Source organism: Mustelus asterias, chromosome 23, assembly GCF_964213995.1.
Source record: "Mustelus asterias chromosome 23, sMusAst1.hap1.1, whole genome shotgun sequence".
Classification (NCBI taxonomy): Eukaryota; Metazoa; Chordata; class Chondrichthyes; order Carcharhiniformes; family Triakidae; genus Mustelus; species Mustelus asterias.
Window position 1 is genome coordinate 51,406,400 of NC_135823.1, and position 27,871 is coordinate 51,434,270.

The 27,871-nt window shown below is 41.7% G+C and overlaps 1 protein-coding gene across 1 annotated transcript; it reads left to right on the top strand.

Moving 5' to 3' along the window:
* On the top strand, positions 1–24,606 carry LOC144510438 (neuronal pentraxin-2-like). The gene is made up of 9 exons (XM_078239885.1): positions 1–74; positions 188–258; positions 4,018–4,021; positions 10,906–10,985; positions 11,202–11,794; positions 17,362–17,578; positions 18,690–18,934; positions 21,996–22,175; positions 24,379–24,606. Exons 1-9 carry the CDS (start codon positions 1–3, stop codon positions 24,604–24,606), a joined length of 1,692 nt encoding a protein of 563 aa, XP_078096011.1.
* The last annotated feature ends 3,265 nt before the right edge of the window (positions 24,607–27,871 follow it).

The window sequence follows — 27,871 nt, forward strand, 5'->3', positions numbered from 1 at the left end:
ATGAACAGTCCCAATCTCAGCTCAAATAGTGACCATGGAGAGGGCCATTTAATCATCCTGAGACCAGATGAAAAGTAAAGCTTTTTACGGGCATTGGCAGAAGTGTTTTATATTATTATATGGTAGCAGATGCTGAGAAAACATCAAAGCTAAATTAAGCATATAATATCTTATTGATTACCGGTAGTTTCCTGAAACCATTTGTCTCCCATGAAAATGAAAAGAGAAGTTTAATCAATGAATTTGAACTGCAGCAAGGTAGGTTTAAAAATAACTCCAGTTGAGACGGATGGTGGCGAGGCTGAAATTTTAGAATGGTGCAGAATCTGGTTTGTAGCAACACAGAAAATAATAAGCATGGAGATCTAATGGTTTTCTTTTCCAATAAGTGTGTGCCTTGTGACATCTGAAGAGTTTACTGCATTGTTGGAGTGCCATCTTTCAGATGAGGTGTTAAACCAAAGGGTCTCCCCAAGTTTGGGGGGGTTCTGATCTCCATGGGTGGTTTTGATGCCTATTGGTGAGGGGGGGGTGGCTTTAAATGTACATTTAAAGGGCGCCCCAATCCTGGCTTTTCTGGCAAGTTTAGGCCCCACCCCTCCAGCTGGCTGTGTGGTCCTCGCCAGCACTTTGAAAGTGCACAGAGTGTTGTTAAATTAAAGTTTATTTATTAGTCACAAGTAGGTTTACATTAACACTGCAATGAATTTACTGTGAAAATCCCCTAGTCGCCACACTCTGGCGCCTGTTCAAGTACACTGAGGGAGAATTTAGCATGGCTAATCCACCTAACCTGCACATCTTTTGGACTGTGGGAGGGAACCGGAGCACCCGGAGGAAACCCACGCAGACACGGAGAGAACGTGCAAACTCCACACAGACAGTGACCGAAGCTGGGAATCGAACCTGGGCCCCTGGCACTGTGAGGCAGCAGCGCTAACCACTGTGTCATCATGCCGCCCTCGTGGTGAAGGAAGGCATCTGGGAGGGTCAGCGAGTTTCACACAGCCTGATCCAACGCACTGTGCAATTTATGCTGACTCTTTGTAGGAGCTCCCCAATTAATCCAACACCACCGCTCTTTCCCCACCGCCTTAAAAAAATTTCCCCTTCAAGTATTTATCCAATTTCCGATTGAAAGTTGAATCTGCTTTCATCTGGCTGTCAGGGAGCACATTCTAGATCATAGCAACTTGCTGAATTTCAAAACAAAAGTCTCCTAATTTCACCTCTGGCATTTTTTTGCCAATTACCTTTAATCTGTGTCCTCTGATGGCTGATCCTCTTGCCAGTGAAAGCAGTGTCATCGCTAGTTATTCTATCAAAACCCTTCACATTTCTGGAGTAGATCATTAATGTTTGATGGATGTGCCGCATGTGGCATCAGTCGCATCAGTCACAGAAGGAGACTGAGGAAGGGCGTTCTACCCAGCAGATGGGACCAGCGACGTTGTTTGCAGATGGGTTGTCACATCCCTGGAATCAGCATGAAGTGAGGAGGGAGCAGCGTGATGCGCAAACCTCATCCTTAGCTCTTCAAGCAAGCAGAGAATGTTTTGTTCTAATTAGAGGCAGTTCTGAAACTTCAAAAGGCGGAAGGTGAAACAGTGCTTTACCAGGAATGTTCTCATTCCCATGCACCCGTCGGTGATTTAGGTAACACCACACTTTCTTTTCGGAATAGTACATTAGGATTATAGAAATGCAATGCTGCTGAAAATGTAACTGGGAGGTTTTCAAAGTTGTGCATTGCAGGAATTCAGCAGAGTAATGCCTTCAGTCTCTTTTTTATTTGTTCATGGGGTGTCAACATCATGACAAGGCCAGCATTTCATAGAATCATCGAATCATGGAATCCTACAGTGCAGAAGGAGGCCATTCAGCCTATTGAGCCTGCACCGACCACAATCCCATCCAGGCCCTATCTGCATAACCCCATGCATTTACCCTGCTAGTCCCCCTGACACTAAGGGACAATTTAGCATAGCCAATCCACCTAACCCGCACATCTTTGGACTGTGGGAGGAAACCGGAGCACCCGGAGGAAACCCATGCAGGCACAGGGAGAATGTGCAAACTCCGCACAGACAGTGGCCCAAGCTGGAAATCAAACCTGGGTCCCTGGCACTGTGAGGTAGCAGTGCTAACCACTGTGCCACCCTTCTCTAATTTCCACTGAGGAGGTGATGGGCTGCCTTCTTGAATCACTGCAGTGCTACTAGTGAGGGTGTTTGTGGATTTTGACCCACTAATGATGAAGGAATAGCGATACATTTCTGAGTCAAGGGACTAATTTTTCCTGTCCCGCCTGCCACGAGCTTCATAGTGGGCGGGACACGGACCATGCAAAGATTTGTTGACCTTGGACAGGATTTTCCGACCTTAGGGCAAGTGTGGCTGGAAAAACCTGCCCAATATGTTTAGTGATTTGATGGGGAACTTGCAAGTTGTGGTGTTGCCACGCGCCTGTTGCCCTTGTCCTTCTAGTTGGTTGAGGTTGCGAATTTGGAAGGTGCTGTTGAAGGAGCCTTGGCAAGTTGCAGCAGTGCAACTTATGGATGATACTTCTGTCGCTGGTGCCGGTGTTTGAGGTGGTGGACGACTTGCTTTGTCTTGGATAGCATTGGAGTTTCCTGAGTATTGCTGGAATTGTACCCACCCTAATGTAGTAGGTCTGATGCAGAAGCGAAAGCTGCCATATTGATGGACTAAATTACATTGTTGGCATGAATAATGTTGTGGTTGCTATCATGAATAACTATAGGATTGCAGCCAATGGATTTGTAAGGCGGTAATAATTTTCATGACTTCTAACTGATTCACCCACCACATTCATAGCTCCATTCTCACATCTCCTCTTCTTACTTTTAACCCATCCCTGATATTCACACTCTGGATAGCGGACAGCTGTTCCTTCATGCGACAACCTGGCTGAGCCCCAATCTGTTATTCCAAAGACATTCAGATTTTACTAAATATTCCAAATACAAGTGCTCATAACACCATAATAAACTGCGATGGGAACAGCGGAAAATATAGGAACAAGAAAGGAACTTCAGAATCAACAATCACAGTCTTTTTTCCCATTGATCTCAATCTAACCTTCTCGCTCGAATCTTTTTGTTCGTGTAACCTCCAGAAATTGCATCTAGTTGCATTTCGAACCCATCTATAATATTTGTTATCTTGATAACTGATACCCAAAGGGTTGAAATTGCACTCCATGATATTAAAAAATGATTGCATTAATGGAGTGTTATAGAACTCCACATTAACAGCCACTTCTAAATAACTTGGTTCAAGCCTTCATTAAAATAGTGGAGAAAGGAGTTTCACATGCATTTTGGGGCGGCACGGTGGCACAGCGGTTAGCACTGCTATCTCACAGCTCCAGGGACCTGGGTTCGATTCCCGGCTTGGGTCACTGTTTGTGCGGAGTTTGCACATTCTCCCTGTATCTGCGTGGGTTTCCTCCAGGTGCTCCGGTTTCCTCTCACACTCCAAAAATGTGTGGATTATTTTGATTGGCCATGCTAAATTGCCCCTTAGTGTCCCGGGATGCATGGGTTAGAGGGATTAGTGGGGTTAAATATGTGGGGCTACGGGGATAGGGCCTCAGTGGGATTGCTGCAATGGCCTCCTTCTGCACTGTAGGGATTCTATACACGTGTTCACTATTTTCAGTTGCTTCGTCAATGATCTTCCCTCCATCAGAAGGGGCTGTTTGCTAACCAGCTCCACTCAGCTCTATTCACAAGGCCTTAGATAATAAAGTATTCCATGCCCATTTACAGCGAGTCTTGGACATCCAGGCTTGGACTGATATGTGACAGGTAACATTCGCCAAGTGATAACCATTTCCAACAACAGAGAGCCTAACCACCTCCTCCTGATATTCATAGAATCATAGAATTATTGAATCTACAGCACAGAATGAGGCCATTCAGCCCATCCTTTCTACAATGGTCAACAAGGAGCCATCCCGCTTAATCTAATTTTCCTGCTCTTGGTCCATAGCTTTGTAAGTTATGGCACTTCAAGTGCATATCCAAGTGCTTTTCGAATATTATGAGGGTTTCTGTCTCTATCACCTTTTCAAGTGAGTGATGGCATTACCATCATTGAACCCTCTCACCTTCAACAATCTATGCTCACTGTTGAATAGAAGCTCAACTGAACCACCTATATAAATAATTAGGTTAAAATCAGGGCTATGGCGTAAAGACCTGAAAACATAACAATATGTTCAAAACCTCTATTACATTTTGCTATTTTTTGGCAAAATGTGTGTTCCCATAGACATAAAAAACATGTGTAAATATTATTAATTAGGAAGTGGCCAAGCAGGCTCTTAAACTTATTCCAGCATTCAGTTAGATCGTTGCTGATCTGCATCTTAAGTTCACCCAACTGCCTTGGTTTTGTAACTTTGAATACCCTTAATGAACACAAGGGCGGCACAGCGGTTAGCACTGCTGCCTCACAGCTCCGGGGACCCGGTTCGATTCCCGGCTTGGGTCACTGTCTGTGTGGAGTTTGCACGTTCTCCCCGTGTCTGCGTGGGTTTCCTCTGGGTGCTCCGGTTTCTTCCCACAGTCCAAAGATGTGTGAGTTAGGTGGATTGGCCATGCTAAATTGACCCTTAGTGTCCCGGGATGTGTAGGTTAGAGGGATTAGTCGGGTAAATGTGTGAGGTTGTGGGGATAGGGTCTGGGGTGGGATTGTTGTCGGTCAGACCTGATGGGCCTTCTGCACTGTAGGGATTCTATTCTATGTTGTTCGAAGTCAGGGATGCCAATTCTAGCAACAGAACTGTAAAACTTAATGCTCCCATGTTTACCCTAGTGCAGCACTGACATTTGAAACTATAACCATGGGTTAAAGAACGACATTTCAACTCCCCTGCCCAAGCCAACTGTTTCCTGGTCACAACGTCTTCAAGGCGTTGTGATACCATTTGACCAGCGGGTCTCGCTGACATTTCAATGTCAATTCAGAACAAATGACAGGTAGTTTTTGCCCTGTTAGTTGGGCTGGGATTTCCCTGATTTATTTCATTTCGAATCCTTTGCCGAGAGAATAAACATATTTTATCCCATAAGATTGGATCAATTTTCAGGACCCAGCCATTTTGATTTAAAATATAAAATCAGTAATTGCTTTCTGAGGATCACTGCTTAACAAAATATTTTCTTGCTCATTGCCTTTATATTAACATATTGCAAAAGCATCTCGCATTGACCTGTCAGATGTTTGTACGGTGAAGTCTACAGCTGATACAGAGGGGCTGATGCACAGATGTTTTCAGCTTTGCCAGTTATCTTTGGATGACAGAGTTCAAATGGAATGCAGAAAGGTCACATGAGGCAATCACACTGTAGGGAAGATGTTACTCTTTTTTTGTAGCATTGCACCATGAGTAATTAAAATGATCTTCTGCCTCGGTTATGCATTGCGATGATTTTGTGAAAGAGATTCTAAGTTAGTGTTAATGCCATTGGAAATTATGCTATATTCTTGCATTGTTTAAATTTAAATTTAAGCTTAATTCACAGGCTGTGTCATTTAAATGCTGACTAATCTTGTCGCTGGAAGTGGAAAGGTCATTTTGGAGTCTGTTTACAATTAAGAGGTTTATATGATTATTGTATTTTTGGGACTGTACCTTTAAATTTAGGGTAAGTGACCTGCTTTTCAGTCTGCCTGACAGTAAGTCTGGGTGGGTTAATTGTTAGACATCAAAGGAGGGTGTAGATAGTTTTACAAAGAAGAAGGTGCAAAATATGTATGCTTGGAGACAGTGGTGGCAATCCCTGATTAAGCTGTGAGTAGATCCTGAGTCTCCTAAAGTCCCAGAAAGATGCTATGGATATCGAATTATAAACAGTTGTGCTGTGAACTATACATTCACTTTTAAGATTAAAATGAGTTGGGATAAAGATAACTAATTAGCCTTTCTACTTAGATACAAAGCTAATGTGTTATGTTGTCATGGGGAAGGGGGCAAAGAAAGCTATTTTTGAGATCAGGTTACAGGCTTCCCTATCAATTCATGAATATCACAGACAACAATTGGTGGTTTGACATGGTCTGCAGCCATTTTAGAAGTAGACAGCAAGTGATAGAAATGAACATACCTGTACTTGAACCAGAGGAAACGCTGACTCTATTATTCATCACAATGAATGCAGGTGGGAAATCAAACTCAGGTATTGAAGACCAAATTTGTGATGATTCAAGTGAGGCTTGAAAATTCACCTAGCTTGGAGCTGGAAGAAAGGAATCTACAGTATAACATTCACAAAGGAAGTCAATACTGGGACTAGATGTTACCCGGTTGGGAAAGTGAGAAGAAATAATTAATTAGAAGCTGAGAGTAACTATGGACAGCTTTATGTAAGAACTGTAATTCTGTGGAGCATGCAACATGTGATAAGAATGGAAAATAACTTTTTTTATTTCTGTATTTTAAAGTACAATTAGAAAATAGTATTTAGTCAATAAGGTTTTCTTGGCCATTTATTACAGTAAAAGCTACTAACTGGATGTTGAATCTCTCTTTTTTTAAAGTGATGAGTCTCTAGGGAGATTGTAACAAGTCATAGGGAAATGCTAAGGTGTCAGCTGTGCTCGGTGGGTGGCACATTTTTTTTCTGCATCAGAGTTACTGAGTCTTGAGCACAAAATCTAGTTCCTTTCCACTCCAGTACTGAAGAAGTGCAACACTGTTGGAGGTGCCATCAATGTCTGCCCTCTCAGGTGGACTTAAAAGATCTCATGGTGTTTCTCTAAGAGGAACCGGGACTGTCCTCCCTGTTGTCTCAGCTAATATTTATCCCTTGCCCAATACCACTTCAAAAAACAGAGGGTCTGGTCATTGCTGTTTATGGGAGATTGCTGAGCATAGAATAGTTGACACTTTTCCAATACTACAACAGTGGCTATTCTACAGAAATGCTTCAGTTGAGACATATTGAAGTCATATAAGGTGATACATGAATGGCAAGATGTCTGCTGGGCTAAACACAATCTCAAGAAGAGCCTGAAGCTGGAAAGAAAATCAAAAGAAGTTTTGTGACTTCAGGAATAACACTATTAAACTAATGGAATAGCAATAATCTAGTAACAAAGGACAGTTATGAGGAAGAGAGCCACTTATAGAGAACAAATTTTATTTTTCTGTATTTGGTCACTTTGGAATGATCAGTATATGCTAAGGTTATATAGCATCTGTAAAGAAAACAGATAGCTTAATGTTATGGAGCTATTTTGGAGAATTGAATGAATGGGGCTTGGCCACTTGGGACTATCACCTCATTTATTTTAAGAGCATGCCCCAGGAGCACATGGTCACCATGGCACACATAACCTCCCCACATGTTTACCAGCCTTTCTATGTCCTTTTGAAGTCTATTACTATCTTCTTCACAGTTCACAATACTTGCAAGTGTTTTCATCTTCAAATTTTAATTTGCACTATGAACACCAAAGTCTATGTTATCAAAGCAGTGGTCCTAACATTGGCTCCTAGGGAACCTCATTTTATGCCTTCCCCCAGATGGATAAAAACAACTGTTCACTGCTAGTCTCTGTTTCTTGTCACTCAGCCGTCTTTGTATCCAGGCTGCCACTGGTAGTTTAATTCTATGGGCTTCAATTTTTCTGATAATTTGCTGGCCTTCAAAGTTGCAGAGGTTTTTTTGTAATTTATTTGCTGAAAGGTTCAGAGACAAGAATCTATAACTGAGCAAAAATATAGCTGACAAGCACATTATCAAACGTTTTTTGGGAGTGCATGCTTAAAGTTTAAAGTTTATTTATTAATGTCACAAGTAGGCTTGCATTAAAACTGCAATGAGATTACTGTGAAAATCCCCTAGTCACCACACACCGGCGCCTGTTTGGGTACAATGAGGGAGAATTTTAACATGGCCAATGCACCTAACCAATACATCTTTTGGACTGTGGGAGGAAACCAGAGCACCCAGAGGAAACCCAAGCAGACACGGGAGAACGTGCAGATTCCGCACAGACAGTGACCCAAGCTGGGAATAAAATCCAGGGGTCCCTGGTGCTGTGAGGCATCAGTGCTAACGACTGTGCCATCGTGCCACCCGTACATGATATCAACCACATTACCCACATGCACCCTCTCTGTTACTTCATTGAAAATCTCAATTGAATTAGTTAATCAAGATTTTCCCTTAACCTATTCACAATGGCTTTTCTTAGTTAATTCAAATTTCTTCTAGTAATGGTTAGTCTTGTCCTGGATTGTTATTAACTTTACCACTACTGAGGTTAAACTGACTGGCCTTTAATTACTTGGTTTAATATTGCATCTTTTTTGAACAAGGTGTAACATTTGAAATTCTCCAGTCTCCTGGCACCACCCTTTTATCTAAGGAGGATTGGAAGTTTATGGTCAGTGCCTCTGCAATTTCCACTCTCACTTCCCCCAGTATCCTCAGATGCATATCATTCTGTCCTGGTACCTTATCAACATTTAAGTACTGACAACCTATTCAATATCCACTTCTTATCAATTTTAAAGCCAAGTGTCTTAATTACCTTCTCTTTCACCAAGACTTACGCAACATCTTCTTCCTTGGTAAAGACAGGTGCAAAGTATTCATTTAACCCTTCAGCTATGCCCCTGCCTCCATGTTTAAATTCACACTTCAGTCAGCCTAATTGGCCTCAATTCTCCTTTCATCACCTTTCTAATATTCATACGCCTTTAGACTTTTTGATTCCAATTTATGATAGCTGCCAGTATCTCCTCATACTTTCTTCTTGCTACTGCTTTTTTCCCTTCCTTTCTGAACTTTCTATATTCATTTCACTTCCCACTTTTATTATGAACCTGACATCTGTTCATTCTTACATATCCATTCCCACTTTGTCACACTCATGACCTCTTTCATCATTTAGGAATGATGAAAGAGGGCGGCACGGTAGCACAGTGGTTAGCACTGCTGCTTCATAGCTCCAGGGACCTGGGTTCGATTCCCGGCTTGGGTCACTGTCTGTGTGGAGTTTGCACGTTCTCCTCGTGTCTGCGTGGGTTTGCTCCGGGTGCTCCGGTTTCCTCCCACAGTCCAAAGATGTGCGGGTTAGGTTGATTGGCCATGCTAAAATTTCCCTTAGTGTCCTGAGATGCGTAGGTTAGAGGGATTAGTGGGTAAATATGTAGGGATATGGGGTAGGGCCTGTGTGGGATTGTGGTCGGTGCAGACTCGATGGGCCGAATGGCCTCTTTCTGTGCTGTAGGGTTTCTATGATTTCTATGAAGCTCTGGCTTTCTTTTTCCTACCTTCCCCTCATTGGGAATGTACCTCAACTATACCCAAAACATCTCCTCTTTAATTACAGCTTATTGCTCAATTACAAATTTGCCACCAATCTTTGATTCCAATTTACTTGGGCCAAATCCATTCTCACCCCATTGACATTTGCCGCACCCAATTAATTATTTTTTTTACTGTGGCATGCTCCTTGTCCTTTTCCATAGCTAATCTAATTGTTATGATATTTTGATCACTATTCCCCAAATGTTCCCCCCCACCCCCCCCCCCCCCCAACACTTGATCCATGTCTCCTGCATCATTCCCCAGAACCAGATTCAGCAATGCCTCCTTCCTTGCTGGACTGGAAACATGCTGATATAAAAATTATCCTAATCGTGCTTTAGAAATCCTTCCTGCTATACATCTTATAGACCTATGACTGTGTGGCCAAATTCCCATCCGACTCGATTTTCAAGTTTGCTGATGACACCAACATAGAGGGTCAAATCTCAAACAACATGAGGAGAGATTGAATAGATTGGGCCTGTACTCGTTGGAGTTTAGAAGGCTGAGGGGAGATCTTATAGAGACATATAAGATAATGAAGGGGCTAGACAGAGTAGACGCAGAGAGATTCTTTCCACTTCGAAAGGAAACAAGAACTAGAGGACACAGCCTCAAAATAAGGGGGAGTCAGTTTAGAACAGAGTTGAGGAGGAACTTCTTCTCTCAGAGTGTAGTGAATCTTTGGAATTCTCTGCCCATTGAAGCAGTGGAAGCTACTTCGTTAAATATGTTTAAGTCACAGGTAGATAGATTTCTGATCAATAAGGGAATTAAGGGTTATGGGGAGCGGGCGGGTAAGTGGAACTAAACCACTATCAGATCAGCCATGATCTTATTGAATGGTGGGGCAGGCTCGAGGGGCTAGATGGCCTACTCCTGCTCCTATTTCTTATGTTCTTATGTTCTTATAACGACGAGACGGTGTACAGGAATGAGATAGAGAATCTGGCGAACTGGTGCAACAACAATAATCTCTCCCTCAATGTGAACAAAACAAAGGAGATAGTCATCGACTTCAGGAGTATAGTGGAGAACATACCCCTGTCTACATCAATGGGGACAGCTTCTTCCCTGCTGCCATCAGACTTTTGAATGGACCTACTTTGCACTAAGTTGATCCTTCTCTACATCCTAAATTTGACTGTAACACTATATTCTGCACTCTCTCCTTTCCTTCTCTATGAATGGTATGCCTTGTCTGTAAAGCGTGCAAGAAGCAATACTTCTCTCTGTATACTGATACATGTGACAATAATAAATCAAATCAAATCAAATCCCCCCACTCTACGTCCTTTACATCATGTGTATTCCAGTCTATATTAGAATAACTGAAGTTAGCACTATTCTATAATTCTTGCATCAATAACTTCCTTGCAAATTCATCCCTCAATTTCTTTCTGCAATAAGTGGCTTATAGCATATACCCAGTAGTACAATGGTACACCCGTCGTTCTTAGCTCGAGCCAAATAGATAGTAACTCACCAGGTAATCTTTACCTGGGTAAATGGACCGATTGAGGATTGACTCATCAAGTAATCTTTCAAACAGATCGTTAACCTATTTTTATCCAACGCCCAGGTGTGAAATCTCCATCAGTCCCATGTCATTCGATGATGATGCAAGTGGAGGTGAGTATGGAATGAAAATGAAGCGATGATGAGTGAACAGATATTGATTTTGCTCGGAACTGGAGCGGAGGCTATCTTCTCCTAAGCCCCCTGACTGTTTGGATACTGCAACATGAGGGATGTGGAAACCGACACAGGGGCGGAGCTGCAACTGTCAGGATCTCGCTCATTGCTGGGAGGCCAGATGACGCAAAATCTTTTCCCACCAATAAATAGGCGCGGATGAAGGCGGCAAGAGCATTAATCGGCTTTGTGGTCTGGTGGCACCGCCAGTTACAACCCTCTCCAATCGCGGTTCGCTTATTCCCATAGCCGGGTGGAATAGCCGGATCTCTCGGAATTACCTTGTCGCCACGACAATCATGCTGCTTTTGCTGGCTGCCGGCGCCCTTCTCGTTACCGGCATCAGCTCCACGGCACCCGGCCAGGACTCAAAGACCACTCGCTTCGTCTGCACCTCCATACCGTTAGATGCGGACCCCACATGCCCGGTCCCAGCCGTGCCCGTCCAGGTTCACACGCCCCAGGAGCAGGACCTCCGCGCCACGGTGATGCACCTGAGGGAAACCATCCTGCAGCAGAAGGAGACCATGGGCAACCAGAAGGAGACCATCAAGGAACTGACCAGCAAGCTGACCAGGTGTGAGAGCGCCCAACTGGAAACCAAGTACAAGGGGAACCGGAGGAAACAGCATGACAGGACGAATGGCAAAGACACCATGGGCGACCTCCCCCGAGACCACAGCGAAGTGGTCGATCACCTGGGTCGAACCATACAAGCGCTGAAGGATAGACTCGGGAGCCTGGAGGTAAGCTCAACAACTCCAAGCCCACAGGTAAAGACATGTGAGAGTTGTCAACCACATCTCTTACCGTTTTATTCTATTCCTTTCGTGTGCCGAGGACTTTGTGAGTGTTCTGATGTGCTCCAGCTTCTGTTGCAGAGGGGCGACAACCAGCTGAGGGTGTGAGTTTGTATCACAGATTGAGAGTCAGGCTGGGAGAGCTTCAGCAATTGGGCAGGAACGATGATTACCACTCAGTTGGATGGTTTCCCCTTCAGGCTTTAACAGGTTTTTTTTCATTCAGGCATTGTTGCATTCTCAGCGGTCCAGGGCGTGGAGCTGTCCCTGGTGCTGAACTGAGCAAGCCCACCCAGAGGCAATAACCGGAGCTGTCCCTGGTGCTGAACTGAGCAAGCCCACCCAGAGGCAATGATCGGAGCTGTCCCGGGTGCTGAACCGAGCAAGCCCTCCCAGAGGCAATAACCGAGCTGTCCCTGGCGCTGAACTGAGCAAGCCCACCCAGAGGCAATGACCGGAGCTGTCCCGGGTGCTGAAGCGAGCAAACCCGCCCAGAGGCAATGACCAGAGCTGTCCCGGGTGCTGAAGCGAGCAAACCCGCCCAGAGACAATAACCGGAGCTGTCCCTGGTGCTGAACTGAGCAAACCCGCCGAGAGGCAATGGCCGGAGCTGTCTCGGATGCTGAACTGAGCAAACCCACCAAGAGGCAACGACCGGAGCTGTCCCCGATGCGGAATCTCCAGATGTGTGAACTAAAACCCATCTCCTCTTGCGGCGCTCATCTTGCTTTTAAAGTAATTGTTGATATCACGGCAGCTCAAGCTGCGTTGGATCAGAGTGCTGAGGGTAGCACTGGATTTTCACAGAGCCTTTTAGCATATATTGGATAATAATCAGACTGAACCCGATAATGGCTAGAGTTCAAGGTATAATCTCTGTGTTAGGATGTAATACAGTGTTCTTTTTAAAATAAAATCCGTTTAGCTTTGTGAATAGGACGAAGCAAGAAAGAGAAAATAGATGTGTTCCTCTTTCAACTTCTTGACTGGTAAAAAATTTCTGTTTGAGGCACTTTCAGAGGCAAAGGTCATGTTTGCCAGTGACACAGATGGGACTGAGTATCAACAGTGACATACTCTGACCCAACAAGTATCATCAATTGACGTGTCTCTTTAAACTGAACAGAAAGTCACTCTGGTTTTGCACCTACATTGCAAATGAATCACCAATAACAATACCATCTAAAAACTACTTGCTCTGGTTTTATAGATTCATAGAACCTTGTGGCACAGAAGGAAGTCATTCGGCCCACTTTGCCAGTACTTGCTCTTTGATAGAGCTATCCAATTAATCACATTCCTCGGTCTTTTCACCATAGTCTTGCAAATGTTCTCCCCTTTAAGTATTTATCTGATTCTTTTTGCAAGTTGCTGTTGGATTTGTTTCCACCAACCTTTCAGGCAGTGCAGTGCTGGGTAAATTATATTGTCTTGATATTATGGTAACTATTGTGCCAAACAATAGAACAAACCCTATTTGAACACAATGAGCAACCCTTTCAGCACTAGACAAATAGTTTGGGATTAAGTCATTATCAATGGTGGAACTGCTCATGTATGACATTTAGTCAATTACAGTAATTGCCATGATAATCAAGTGAACAGCATTGGTTTGAAGAGGAAGGGTGAGTTAAAGAAGTCTGTATTAATAATTTACTAGGAATCAGTTATGTGTATACTTTCACAATGTAAAGGAAGCCCAGGGCAGGGCGGGGGTGGGGGGGGGGGGGGGGTGGGGAGGTGTTGTGTGGGAGTGGGGAGGTGTTTTGTGGGAGTGGGCATTGGTATAAGAATGGGGAGTGAAGGTGGTGGTGAAATAGATCAGCTGTGTTCAACTGGAGGAGTGGGGTTGATTAGGAATCAAAGAAGGGATATAAAAATAGAGATGGGGGCATTGTTGAGATATCAATTGAGTACTTTGCTCTATCTATACCAGGAAAGAAGGTGCTGTGTAGGCCATGATGAAAGAGAAAGTAATTCAAACACTTGTAGGTTTACATTTTCTTTTTTATTCATTCGTGGGACATGGGCGTCACTGGCTGGCCAGCATTTATTGCCCATCCTCAGTTGCCCCTGAAAAGGTGGTGGTGTCCTTCTAGATGGAAGTGTCGTAGTTGGTGAAATGGGTGGACAAGTGACATATGGAATTTAATGCAGATAAATGTGAAGTAATAATTTTGGTAGGGAGAATGTGGAGATATAATATAAAATAAAGGATACAATTCAAAAGGGAGTTCAAAACAGAAGGAACTTGGTGCATATATACATAAATTATTGAAAGTGGCAAAGCAGGTTGAGAGCAGTTAACAAAGAAAAGGCATCATGGACTTTATCAATAGAGCACAAGAGCAAGAAGGTTACGTTTAATGTATATAAACAGTTGTTCTGCCTCAACTTGTGTATTAAATCCAGTTCTGGGAACCAGACTTTAAGAAGAATGTGAAGATATTGGAGAGGGTTAGAAAACCATGAGAATGGTTCCATTGTTGAGGAATTTCAGTTATGGCAAAAGATTGAAAAAGTTGGGACTGTTCTTCTTGGAGAAGAGAAAGGGGAGTAGAGTTTAATATAGGAATTCAAAATCATGAGAGGACTGGACAGAGTGGAAAGACAAAAATTGTTCTCATTCGGGGAAAGATTGAGGAACAGATCAAAGTCAATTGGCAAATTAAGCAATGGTAACACGAAGAAAAACTTTTTTATGCAGCAAATGATTAGGATTCAGAATTCACTGCCAGAGAGTGTGATGATGGAAGGTTCAATTGATCAATTCAAGAGGGAATTAGATAATTTTCTGAAAAGGAAGACTGTGCAGGGCTATGGGGACGTGTGACACTAGATGAATTGCTCCTTCATGGAGCCAGCACTGCACAATGGGGCAAATGACTTTTTTCTGTGTGGTAACCATTCCATGATTCTGTGAACTAGGAAAGCAATCCTTCTAAATTTTTGGAATACGTAAATTGAATCAATGGCCTTTGTTTTTTTGGCTAGGATGATGCTTAATTAAATCAACTAAATAGAAAAAAAAGTTTTACTCTGCAACATTAAAGAAGAGTTCTGTTAATGTCAAATAACGGGAATTATTTAATATTAACATCTGTTTTGTGTTATCATTTATTGTCATTATAATGCTTTAGTTCCTATGGTTCTAACTTGGAAGGATTATTGATTCTGAATCTATTGGGCCCGAGTGACACTTGCTGTTGATGCCAAACCACTTCAGATTAATTTGTGCATCTTCATTAACTGTAATCCAATATCTTCACAGTAGACAGTTTTTTAATGAACCCAAGCATTATCTCAATCAAGTCAATACAAAAAATAATCACACTTGGTCCAAATGAGGCACACATAGATGATAATTGAACTGAGTTATTTGGCTTTTGTTTTAATGGCCAGATGGTCACACTCAGGCTCGGCAAGGCCTTAAATAGCACTTTGCAATATACTAGAAGATATAGTAAAAAAGGTCAGTCTGTTTAGTTAGTTGTGATAAATAAATTTCCCAATGAGTCAATTAATTAGTTTGATACTAGTACTACCAGCAACCTATGAGTCCATAATTAGTTTTTACTTAGCAATAACATTTGTTCCATTCAGCTTTGTGCAAAAATAAGATGTGGCTCATTGTAATCAGGATCAATGCTTAGATATTTCATCTCCAAATCCATTATATCAATTTTATTTCATGGTTGGATATAAAAGACAATTTTAGAAGAATGCAGTACAGTCTTTGCCTATTAGTATATTCATTCACTTTTAATCCAATAGTTCCTATTCTAAATTGTATTTTAATCAGAGAATGACAGTTCTGACAATTATTTCATTCTGTATAAACATTAAGCATGGCATCTTCAAAAAAATTGGACATTTTAGTAGTATGTTGTGATTAAATTATTGGCATAGGTGCCTTTCTGACATGAGTCTAATGTTTATTAATAATTTATTGAACAGATGTGCTAATGTTCTCTTGATTTAACTGAATTTAAATTAGTTCTCCAACTTTACTTTCACGCCCGCTCTGTTACATAAAATGGAAATTATAGTTTTTCCTTTTAATCTTGATGGTGTTTTATATAATTTTACCTGCAGCATTTATAATGTGCTTTATTTTTGTTACATAGTTCATGTAGTCTGCTCTATACTATTGTGGCTTACTAACTAATGCTATGTATCATTCCATTCAATTTAATGTTGACACAATTATGCTGTGGAATTTGAGAATATGATGAAAAGATTAATTTTTCACAGAAACTTGAACACAATCAAATAAATTATTTTTAAGATGTACAGTTTCAGCACCAAGCAAAAATATAGACATTCATTTGCAACATTCACATAATCTAAGCACCAAGTTCTCCCAATCCTAATCTAGAATAGATTAATTTACTCCATTTTAAAACTGTACTTGGCCCACATACTCACCTCTGCAACCCTTTTACTTCATGGGATTCACTACATTAAGGGCAGCCTTGTACACTGAGCAGTTTTGTGATCAACCAAACATGTTATGGAGAGAAATCTGGAAACCAAATGATAGAGAATAATTTAACTTCAATGGACTAACTGTTCTATTAACGCTTTAATCCAATAAAAGATAGTATGGTTTAACCACTCACATCCTTTCAACTAATGATATAAGTTTGAATTTGTTTAATATTAGCAAACCAGAGTTTAGCTTGTCTACATCAAAATGTTTTGGCCCACTGATTTAATTAATTTTGAACTGATGAATGCCTCCATGAATATATCAGGCAATATAGTCTCATTAAGTATTAGCATTTGGAAATCAGACTATGTAATTTTAAGTCCTTTAACAATTATAGAACTGGCATAAAAATCATTTTAATTGAACAGAAACATTCAACTGGTCCTTGTTCCATGATGTGAAACAAAAGCTGGTGCCTGGCAATTAGCAATAACAGGGGCGGGGGAATAACTGGAGTCAATAATGGAACATGCGAACTCTTCACAACAACATTCCAAGAGGACAGATCACTAAGGTGAAAAATAGAATATCATGTGTTAATACAGAGACAGCCTGTTCAATGGTACAACACACTCCCAGCCTGCAGTTATTCCCCGTGCAATACATTTCCCAACCCTTTCACTGTCCAGGGGTTTTCAAGGAATTATGTGGAGGGTCGCCTGCAAAATATTGATGGCCTTCTAGGAATCTTCTGCAAATATTGATATATTCTGGGTATCCTAAATTCCAGAAGTGTTAACTACCTAAAAGAAAATAATGCTGACGTAGTAACTGATTTTTAATATTGTTATGTTGCAGCAATAGAAATAATCCATTGCTAAGTCGATAAATAGATAAATCTGATGACTTCACAGACCTCTCTCAGGATGATGTCTTTAGTTTGAAAATTTATGAGCTAGATGATAATGAAAGTACAGAACATATCAATATGTATTCGGTTAGTGAGTGAACCCATGCTTCAAAGCTTATTGATCATGGTTCAGTTCGTAGTGCTTATGGTCTGTGTTTTATTTTGCAACAGCAACAGACACGCCCCAATCTTTCCAACCATGCTTTCCCCAGTGACATCCGTGCACAGCTTCAGCGAAAGCTGGGGGATTTGGAAAGTCAACTGCTAAACAAAGTCTCTGAGCTCGAGGATGAGAAATACATTCTTCTGAATGAGACTGCAGCCCACCGTTACAAGACAGAATCTGCTCTCAATGCCTTGCATGAAAGGGTTACTGAGTTAGAGAAAGGTATTGATTGATCAAAGTTATTGGAATATCCATCTTGAATCAATGACTTTTTGTTATTTTAGAATAATGCTTATTTAGATTATTAAAAATGAAAATGCAATCTACCTGATATGATTAATGGTAAAATTGATTTTTATCATCTTCAACCAGTTATTGATTTACACTTAAATTAGAGATCCCAATATACTAATTGTGCTAATTCAATGTACCGCAGAACCAAACATTTGAAATTGTTCCAAGTCTTATTTGTGAACTGTTATTCACATATTAATTATGTGACTAAGGTAATCTTGAAATTCACACCCATGGACTAAAAGTTGTCTATCATAATTTATTTATAGTTTTGGTTCAGTGCCTAGTGCTTGAGTTTGTGGGTTCAAGTTTAATTCCCGAGTTTTGAGCACATAATCTAAGTCAACACTGCGATATTGAGGGTGTGCTTCATTGTTGGAGGTATCACCTTTCAGATGAAACATTAACCTGAGATCCAGTCTGCCCTCTCAGGTGGAAATAAAAATCCTACAGCACTATTTAGAAGAAAAACAGATGAGTTATGCCTTGGTTGCCTGACCAATATTTGCCCCTCAAGCAACATGACAAAAAGTAGATCATCTGGTCCTTGTCAAATCTTGCTGTGCACAAATTGACTGCCACCTTTCCTACATTACAACAGCAGCTACACTTCAAAAGTATTTTGTTAACAGCAAAATGCTTTGGATGTCCTGACGTTGTGAAAGGATTTGTTTGAGTGTCGGTTCTTTCTTTACAAGGCTGCAACATGACCACTTCAAATCACCAAACCTTAGCTTGTCAAGTAATTCCAATGGCTTAAGTGCAATGAATTAATATCCCTCTGTTCTCTAGTGTTATACAGGTCTGACCTTGAAGTATGTAATCAGCAAGTAAAATGGCTCGATACAAAAAAAGAATCCTTTTAATAATGGTATCAGATGTTCCTGATCAAATATCTGTTAAAGTTATAAATATTTTGTAAATAATTCTTCAGAAATGCTGCTTTTACGTTTCAGAATCTTCACAAAATATCCTATTTCATTTATATCTGACAAATAAGAAGTTTATTTTTTAATCATTATTTTTTTGTACCCAATAGAGAGCAGTGGCTTTAAGTCACCTGATGATTTTAAGGTGGCACTACCGTTGCGAACTAATTACCTATTTGCCAGAATAAAGAAGAGTCTCCCTGAGATGTACGCCTTCACTGTGTCTATGTGGATTCGGTCCAGGGCATCGTCTGGTATTGGGACACCCTTCTCGTATGCCGTGTCTGGACAAGCGAATGAAATTGTACTCATTGAATGGGGAAAAAATCCAGTTGAACTGCTTATTAATGACAAGGTAGGTCTTCCATATGGCACAAATAAATAGTTGATCGTATATTGACTGAACAGTGCGGTGGATGCTGGGACAGTGAGTAAATTTAAGAAAGAGTTAGACAGATTTTTAATTGGTAATGAATTGAAGGGTTATGGGGAGCAGGCAGGAAAATGGGGATGAGAAGCATATCAGCCATGATCGAATGGCAGAGCAGATTCGACGGGCCGAATGGCCTAATTCTGCTCCTGTCTCTTATGAACTTATGAATTTACATGTGTCAAAATATATTTGAGAGATGGATTGCCGTTTTTTAAGTCAAACATTTCATTGCCATTTTGAAACACGGGCCAAAAAGTTTTCATTTTTGTAAATAGATTTACAGAGGAAGATATAATTCCGATTCCTGCCATTGCTCCTAAACGTCTCTGCTTTGCTATTTCATTTCTTCTCCTCCTTCAAAACTTCAACATAATGTTTGCCTTGCACCTCATCATTGTCTTCTCCCCTAACTCTGAATCTCTCTTTTGTAATGCACGTTGAGAATTCCACTAGGTTATGTGCATTATCTAAGCTATTGGAGATGTCTAGAATTTGAGGGCGATGATTTGAAAGCGGGACGGAGATTGTTATGCAGTCCTTCATATGGAAGAGCTGGATTGGTTGGTAGTTGCTCTTTTTACCTCACGTTTTTGTCCTTTAAATGTCATAAGCAGACTTCACATCTGATACCAGCCAATGAACTAAATACTGGCGAATTCTTCAGCTCAGTCAGCTCATAGTTTTTTAAGAATAGTATATTATTTGGACCATTTTTGATACCCTTTCTCCTGTGTATGTTGTAACTGTTGGTGAGTTGTCAACTTCAGCTGCTTTGCCCAAATGATCATACTTTATGGTTGGGAAGACCCAAGCCATTGTTAATAGTCCTTGCCACAAGCTCGGTTCCTTAGCTACCAACTCCACCCCACACCGTGGCCACTATCTGAGGCTCAGCAAGATTATTCACAACCTTGGCAACTTATTTGATCCTCAGATGATCCGAAATCCACTCCATCACCAGCACTACCTACTTCCACCTCTGTAATATCAACTGGCTCCACCTTATCTATTCAGCTGTTGCCGAAACCCTCAACTATGTCTCTTAATGGTACTGTTTGATTCTGACACTCTTCTGGCTGTCCACCCACCTTATACTTTCCATAAAGTTGAATTCACAATCATCCAGTGTCCTGTGCTTTGCTCCCAGTTTGGCAACACCATGAATTTAAAACTCTCAAAACTTGTTTGAGTTTTCAAACTCCAAACCTTCATACTTTCCTATCTCTATCACATCCTGCAGACCCACAACCCTCTGAGATCGCACACTGCTCCATTTCTGGCCTCTTGAACATTCCCAGTTTTCTCTCCCTGAGATAGGTAGAAAGGCAAGTTACGAGAGGGATACAAACAGTTTACAAAGAAATATTGATAGGTTAAATAAGTGGGCAAAAGGTGGGCAAATGGAGTATGATGTGGGAAAATGTGAAGTTGTTCAATTGGAAGGAAGAAAAAAAGAAAGGGGTATTATTTAAATGGGAAAAAAACAGCTGAAAGCTGTAACACAAAGGGACTTGGGGATACTTGTACATGAAACACAGGAAGCTAGCATATAGGTACAGCAGGTAATCAGGAAGGCTATTGGAACGTTGGCCCTTATTTCAAGGGGGTTGGAGTACGAGTAGGGAAGTCTTGCTGCAACTGTACAAGGCACTGGTGAGACCACATCTGGAGTACCGTGAGTAGGTTTGGTCCCCTTATTAAAGAAAAGCTATTACTTCCTTGGAGACAATTCAGAGAAAGTTCACTAGGATGATCCTTGCTATGGAGGGATTGTTTTATGAGGAAAGATTAATCAGCTTGGGACTCACTGGAATTTAGAAGAATGAGAGGTGATCTCATTGAAACATATAGAATTCTTAAAGGGCTTGACAAGGTAAATGCTGAGAGGATGTTTCCTCTCAAGGGGGAGTCTAGGACTAGATGGCAAAGCCTCAGAATAAAGGGTGCCAATTTAAGAGTGAGACAAGGAGGAATTTCTTCTCAGGGTTTTGAGTCTTTGGGACTTCTTGTCACAGAGTGCCATGGGGGCAGAGTCCTTGTGCATATTTAAGGCTGAGATGGGTAGATTTTTGGTCAGTAAGAGAATTGAGGGTTACAGGGAAAGGGTAGGAAAGTGGATGTGAGGAATGTCAGATCAGCCATGATCGTATTGAATGGCGGAGCAGACTTGAGGGGCCGAATGGCTTGCTCCTGTTCCTATATCTTATGGTCTTTAAGTTCTCTGCCTCTCTAGCTATCTCTCCTCCCCCTTTTCAAGATGCTTCTTTAACCTCCACATCTGTGACCATGCATTTGGTCATCTGTTCCAACATCATCTTAGGTGACTCGGTGTCAAATTTGGTTTGAGAATGTCCCTGTGAAATGCTTTGAGCCTTTTACTATGTTAATGGTGCTTCTCTAAATGTAAGTAGTTGCTTTTTTGGATGTGTTTAATGGCTGACACAGGCCATGAGTGCTGCTGGTTACTTGTTATTGTGGGGATTGGGGTTGGGTGGGGGGTGGGAGTGGAATCATGATAGTAATCAGGAGATTATCTTGTTGAGAAAGCTCCAGCTGCTTGTCCACTTGGGCCATTATTAAAATGGCAGCGAGGTTTCCAGGCCATCACTGGGATGCCATTGGCATGGGTGTCCTTGCTGCCACTAATTAAACGTGGCAATTGATTGCACCAGCAGACTTCCAATCCAGTTTAACAACCTTCCACTTCCATACAAGATTTCTGCTATGTCAGGATATTTAAAATAATTCCCACATAATGGACCAGCTGCCCCCTGTCAAGATTTACCATATTCCCCAAACCCCCACTTGTGTGACTATGATCTGGCAAGTACATACACTTTTCTAATATTCCAATTAGAAAATGCAGAAATCTGCTAACTTTTGTTTTGGAGCCATTTAGGCAAGACAACCTATTTAACACTGCATGAAAATGAACCCTTGTGTGAACCATTCATTGACTTTATCCTAAGTATTTTGTCAACAGGTAGCCCAACTTTCCATGAATATTAATGATGGGAAGTGGCATCACATTTGCATAACATGGACCACCAGGGATGGCATGTGGGAGGCTTATCAAGATGGCCAATTGCGTGGCACGGGGGAGAACCTGGCACCTTGGCATCCCATCAAAGCAGGTGGTGACCTGATCCTGGGACAGGAGCAGGTGAGTGTCACTGTACTAACGTTATAATGGTCTCCACATTCTGTCTTATGTTAGGGATGTAAGAAGGATCAACAGAAATGCATAAATGTTATACATCTTTCTGGAGAAAAGACTTTTTAATAAAGATTTTACAGGAGAAAGTGTAGATTTATTTTTGATAGTAACATTTTTGAATCAATAAATTAGCAATTTGAGGCATGAGGGGAGAATTTTCCCGTTCTGCCTGCCACAGGAATCGTAGTGGGCAAGGGGCGGACCATGGAAAGGTCCATTGACTTCGGGTGGGATTTTCCAGTTTCGAGGGAAGCGCTGCTGAAAAATCCCGCCCGACATGTAGGAAGTGCAATGTGCTTGGAAGAGACAGGTAAATATGGCTCCCAAGGCTCTCCACCACTCTGGCTTTCCTCACCTCATGTCGAGCAGGTGTGGAATAAACCCACTTGGTGTCATTGAGAATGTAACATATACAGCAGATATCATAACCTTCTAGGACATAGTTTTTTGGACTTTTAGAAAGCTTTTGCAAAAGTTCCACATGCAAGACTTCTAATGAATCCAGGACAAAATATGGAACTGGATACAAAATGAGTTAAAATATGAAACCGGGTATGGATAACGGTTGAAATGGAGTTAGTATTAAATGGAGTCCTCCAGGAGGTCAGTACTTGAATTCTAGTTGTATTTTTTTGTTATTCATTCATGGGATGTGGACATAACTGGTAAAGATATAATTTGCATTAATGGGCTAGTTATTTAAGCCACATGTAGGCAAATTTATTGCTTAAGAAGGAGATTAACAGAAACAGTGATTGCAGCAAAAAAATACATTGGCTAGGTAACTGACCAAACAATTGGTAACTGCAACTTAACATAGTTGCATTGAAAGCATTGTGCATTGGCCAAAATATTTGCATCATATTCGCATGTAACAATGAAGAAGCTTAATGTGGAGAGTTTGGAAAAAAGGTGGTTGTTGGTGGATTTTGTCAATGTACGTGAATATTAAATGGATATGGATACACATCCATAATATTATTTCACATTATGACCATATAATGTACATTGGGAAGAATGTTTCCATTCAGAGTGATGCCTGTTTTGAATGCCAGGCAGGATAGCAGAGAAAAAGAAATGTGAGCAACAGTCGAACATTGCTGTAATGGACTCGAGGGGGAACTTTAACAGGACATAGGAGCAAGGGTAATAAGCAAAGGCAGGCGAATGGAGCTGAAGTGCACATTAGCCATTACCTAAATGAATGATGGAACAGATTCAAGGCACTAAATGGCCTCCTCTTTTTCCTATGAACTATGAGTGAATTCACATTGCCAAGAAACCCAAGACACAAACTCTCCTGACATGGAACTCAAAGGCTGCAACACTAAAGTCATAGCAATCGGGATTAAATTGGCATTTGTATTGAATGTTCTGCAGCAATGATTTAGAACCATACAAAAGTTATGGTGTAGAGAAAGGCCATTCAGCCCATAGAGTCTGCCCCGGCCAAAAAAAGAAATCAGCCTCTCATTTTAATCCTACTTCCCATCACCTGGTTTGTAGCCTAGTAGGTTACAGCACTTCAGATGAAGATCCAGATACCTTTTTAAATGAGTTGAGCATTTCAGCCTCAACCACCAATTTAGGCAATGAATTCCCAGAGACACCCACCACCCTCTGGGTGAAAACATTTTCTTTCATCTCCCCTCTGATCCTTCTACCAATCACCTTAATTAACTCTTGGTAATTAACCCTTCAGTGAGGGGAAACAAGTCTTTCTGTTAAACTCTTCAGCCTCCTCTGTTCTAAGGAAAACAACACCGGCCTATCCAATCTGTCCTCATAGCTGCAATTTTCAAGCCCGGGCAACATTCTTGTAAATCTCTCCTGCATTCTCTCCAGAGCAATTATGTCCTTCCTGTAATGTGGTTATCGGGACTGTACGGAAAGCTCCAGCTATGGCCTAACGAATGTTTTATACAATTCCATCATTACATCCCTGCTTTTGTATTCAATACCTCGCCCAATAAAGGAAAGCATTCCGTATGCTTTCCTGATCACCTTCTTCACCTGTCCTGCCACCTTCAAGGACCTGCGGACATGCACTCTATGGTCTCTCACTTCCTTGACCCCTCTTAATATCTTCCCATTCATTGAGTATTCCCTTGCTTTTTTTACATTTGTATGTAACTTTGTTCTCATCCAGGACACAGTGGGAGGCAGGTTCGATGCCACGCAGGCATTTGTTGGAGAACTCAGCCACTTCAATATCTGGGACCGCATTCTCACCTCGGATGACATCAGAAGCATGGCCAACTGTTCTGCCAACCTGGCCGGCAATATCATTCCCTGGATTGACAACAATGTGGTTGTGAATGGTGGAGCCACAAAATTGCCACTGGAGACCTGCCAGGAGCGCTTGGTTAATTCCTGATCACTGGTCAGGATTCACATAAGTGCCGCTTTCTTTTCGTACAGACAAAACTCTCTGTGATTATGGTTAACATTCTTTTTCCCCTGCTGAGTTTGCACTTGCTGGGAGGGAGCACTGACTGTGGTATTTTATTTTGTGTCTTTAAAACTTAATAATGCTGTCAGCCATATATCATTAGGTAGCACGCTCGCCTGTGGGTCAGAGGGCCATGGGTTCGAGCCCCCACACTGGAGACTTGAACACAGAAAACCCAAGCTGACATTCTCAGTGCAGTATCGAAGAAATGCTGCACATGTGGGGGTACCATTTTTCAGGAGAGACATTAATCTGAGGTCCTGCCTGCTTTCTCTACTGAAGGTAAAAGATCCTGTGGCCGTATTCGAAGATGAGCAGGGATGAAATCCCCTGTATCCTGGCGAATATTTATCCCTCAAGATACTTCACCAAAAAGTAGGCAATCTGGTTATTATCACATTGTTTGTGGAAACTTGCTGCACTCAAATTGGCTGACGTGTTTCCTACATTGTAATATTGACCACACTCCAAAAAAGATTTCATTGGTTGCAAAGCACAACGGGGCATCTTGAAGTCACAAAAGGTGCTGTACAAATGTGAGTCCCTTTCTTTTTGGTGTGCAGAAGCATCTGGGAAGATACCACTGCCTGAAATGTTAACTTTTCTAATGCCGATTGACTTGTGTTGTGATGCACTCTCGTCACCATGGCTCAGACTTTGCAGTGATGGTGATCGTCACTGACTTCGAAGAAAGTTGCCCATGAAGATCCAGATCGGGTCTGGGTTTCTCCTTTCTCAATTTAAGTTTGAATCTGGCCCCAAGTCAAGGGGCCTCCCAGTTTCCGGCAACAGCGATGTTACCAAGCAGGGTGAGCAGCCAACCACGTTGAAGTTTTTTCACAAACAGTAAGCCAGGAAGTCAAAATGTACTTATTATCCTTCATTTTTAATTAGACTTCTCAAAAATCAAATTCAGGATTAGAACATACACGTGGGATTAAGATAGAAGTTTAACTAACATTACTTAAAATATTACTTTCAAAACATATGGAGATTATTTTATCATAATGGAAGAAACTTAACCTTCAACCAACATAAAATTAGTCTTTCAAAGCCAGAGAGCCAATTTCCAGCAGCAATGAACTTGAAAATGAACCATTTAGAACCTAGTTATAACTCCGTAAGAAGTCTCACAACACCAGGTTAAAGTAAAACAGGTATACTTGGAATCATGAGCTTTCGGAGCGCTGCTCCTTCAGGAGCAGTGGTCCGAAAGCTCGTGATTCCAAATAAACCTGTTGGACTTTAACCTGGTGTTGTGAGACTTCTTAATGTGCCCACCCCAGTCCAACTCTGGCATCTCCACACATCATAGGAATAACTCATTCCACAAAGTGCAAATTTTTCAACTTTAATTGCAAGATTATTAGCAAAACCAGGCAAGCTCTCGGTTCAATAATTCCGACTAGATTGCAGACTGTGAAGACTTCAACATCTTAGGCTATAGGGATGCAGAGATCACTGACAGCAACATCTGGATTTCCTCATTTAACTATGTACATGTGGATTCCAGAAGTTATTGTAATTTTTAGAGCTGGTGGCATAGTGGTACTGTCGCTGGACTAGTAATCCAGAGACCAAGGGTAATGCTCTGGAGACCTGAGTTCGATTCCCACCACGGCAGATGATGAAATTTGAATTCAATAAAAATCTGGAATTAAGAGTCTAATGCTGACCATGAAACTGTTGTTGATTGTCGTAAAAACCCATCTGGTTCACTGATGTCCTTTAGGAAAGGAAATCTGCCGTCCTTATCCGGTCTGGCCTACATGTGACTCCAGAGCCACAGCAATGTGGTTAACTCTTAGATGTCCTCAGGGATGGGCAATAAATGCTGGCCCAGCCAGCGATGCCCACATCCCATGAATGAATGAAAAAAAAGGAGTAATGATGGTGAACATTGACACTTCTGCCATTGTTACGACTATAAATCCCCCCCCTTTCTATTCTCATGAAGTAATCCTGTTTTCACATCACAAAAATTCAGCTGGGGAAAAGAGGAGCTGCAGAAACATTCCTGCTGCAACATGTTCTCTGTTTTACAGTCAGTTGACCTTCTAGTACAGCCACAGGACAGATAGTTCAGCCAGATAAACATAGCACAACTTTTACATGCCATTGCTTTTATTCCTGATATTTGAGGAAAGACAAGGTTTATTGTTTTGTTGTATTAGTACTATTTCCTGAATAGATCTCATGAAATACAGAGTGAAAGGCAACCAATCATTTTATTTATTGGGATGACAATTCATAATCTTCATCTAACAGACGTTTCTGAATTGTCAACTGAGGATCAGTGGATTTAAAGGAGCTTTATTCTTGAGTTTGAGTGGCTTTGTTAAACAATTTGTGCCAAAGGTGCTTTATCCAGATTTCAGAGGAAATAAAGTACTTTGTTTTCTTTTTAAGATTGATATTCTTTGCTAGATGTAGGCTAGCTTGTCCCCTGTCCTTCAGATGTGACTTATTTTGTCTGTGTTGTTGTTCGCCCTTAGCAAACCCCCAGCATCTCAGCCAAAAGACCATTCAGCACTAGCGAGCCAAGTCAATAAGTGAACGGTGGGCTATTCGACCTTGAAGGGCATCATGTGGACACCCAATCCTGTCCTCCAATGCGTCTTCTCAACTGGACCCAGAAGTCCTGGCTGACATGTCTTCATTCCCCCACTCCTCTCGCCCAGGTGCTGAGACCAATCCTAACATCCCCAGCGTTGTGTGCCATCAGTAAATCCAGCCCAGTTTCATCACTGAAAACCATAGGCCGGAATGTTATGGCCATTCACACCGGCGGAATTTCCCCATCCAGCTGCAATGAATGGAGATTTGGCTGGGTGCCAAATTCTCCGACCTCGCTGCAGTGGGAGTGTGGAGATGTCTAACGGCCAGTAAGATTACGCCCTTGGTTTCTGACCTCTGTGCTGTGAGTTTCCTCACTGGGGCTTAAAAGGGGCCGGGCGCTCAGATGAAAAGGCCTAGAAAGAGGCAAACAGTCCCAGCTTGTACTCAATGGGGTTGAGATTGAATCAGGTGCAAAACGAAAGAGTGTAGATGTCAGCCTGGTAGAAACCAGTGTGACATTCAAATGAGCTTCAATGCAACAACCTCTCCATTGAAAGGTCACTGCTGTTGATTAAAGAGGCTGGTTGGAATAAAACATGAACCTTCACAAACAGTGCAGAAGGGATTGGGT

Coding starts and splice junctions, on each gene's coding strand:
- LOC144510438 (XM_078239885.1), top strand. CDS start 1: ATGAACAGTCCCAATCTCAGCTCAAATAGTGACCATGGAGAGGGCCAT. Junction 10,986..11,201: donor CGATGATGATGCAAGTGGAG/GTGAGTATGGAA, acceptor ACCAATAAATAG/GCGCGGATGAAGGCGGCAAG. Junction 17,579..18,689: donor GGTTACTGAGTTAGAGAAAG/GTATTGATTGAT, acceptor TGTACCCAATAG/AGAGCAGTGGCTTTAAGTCA.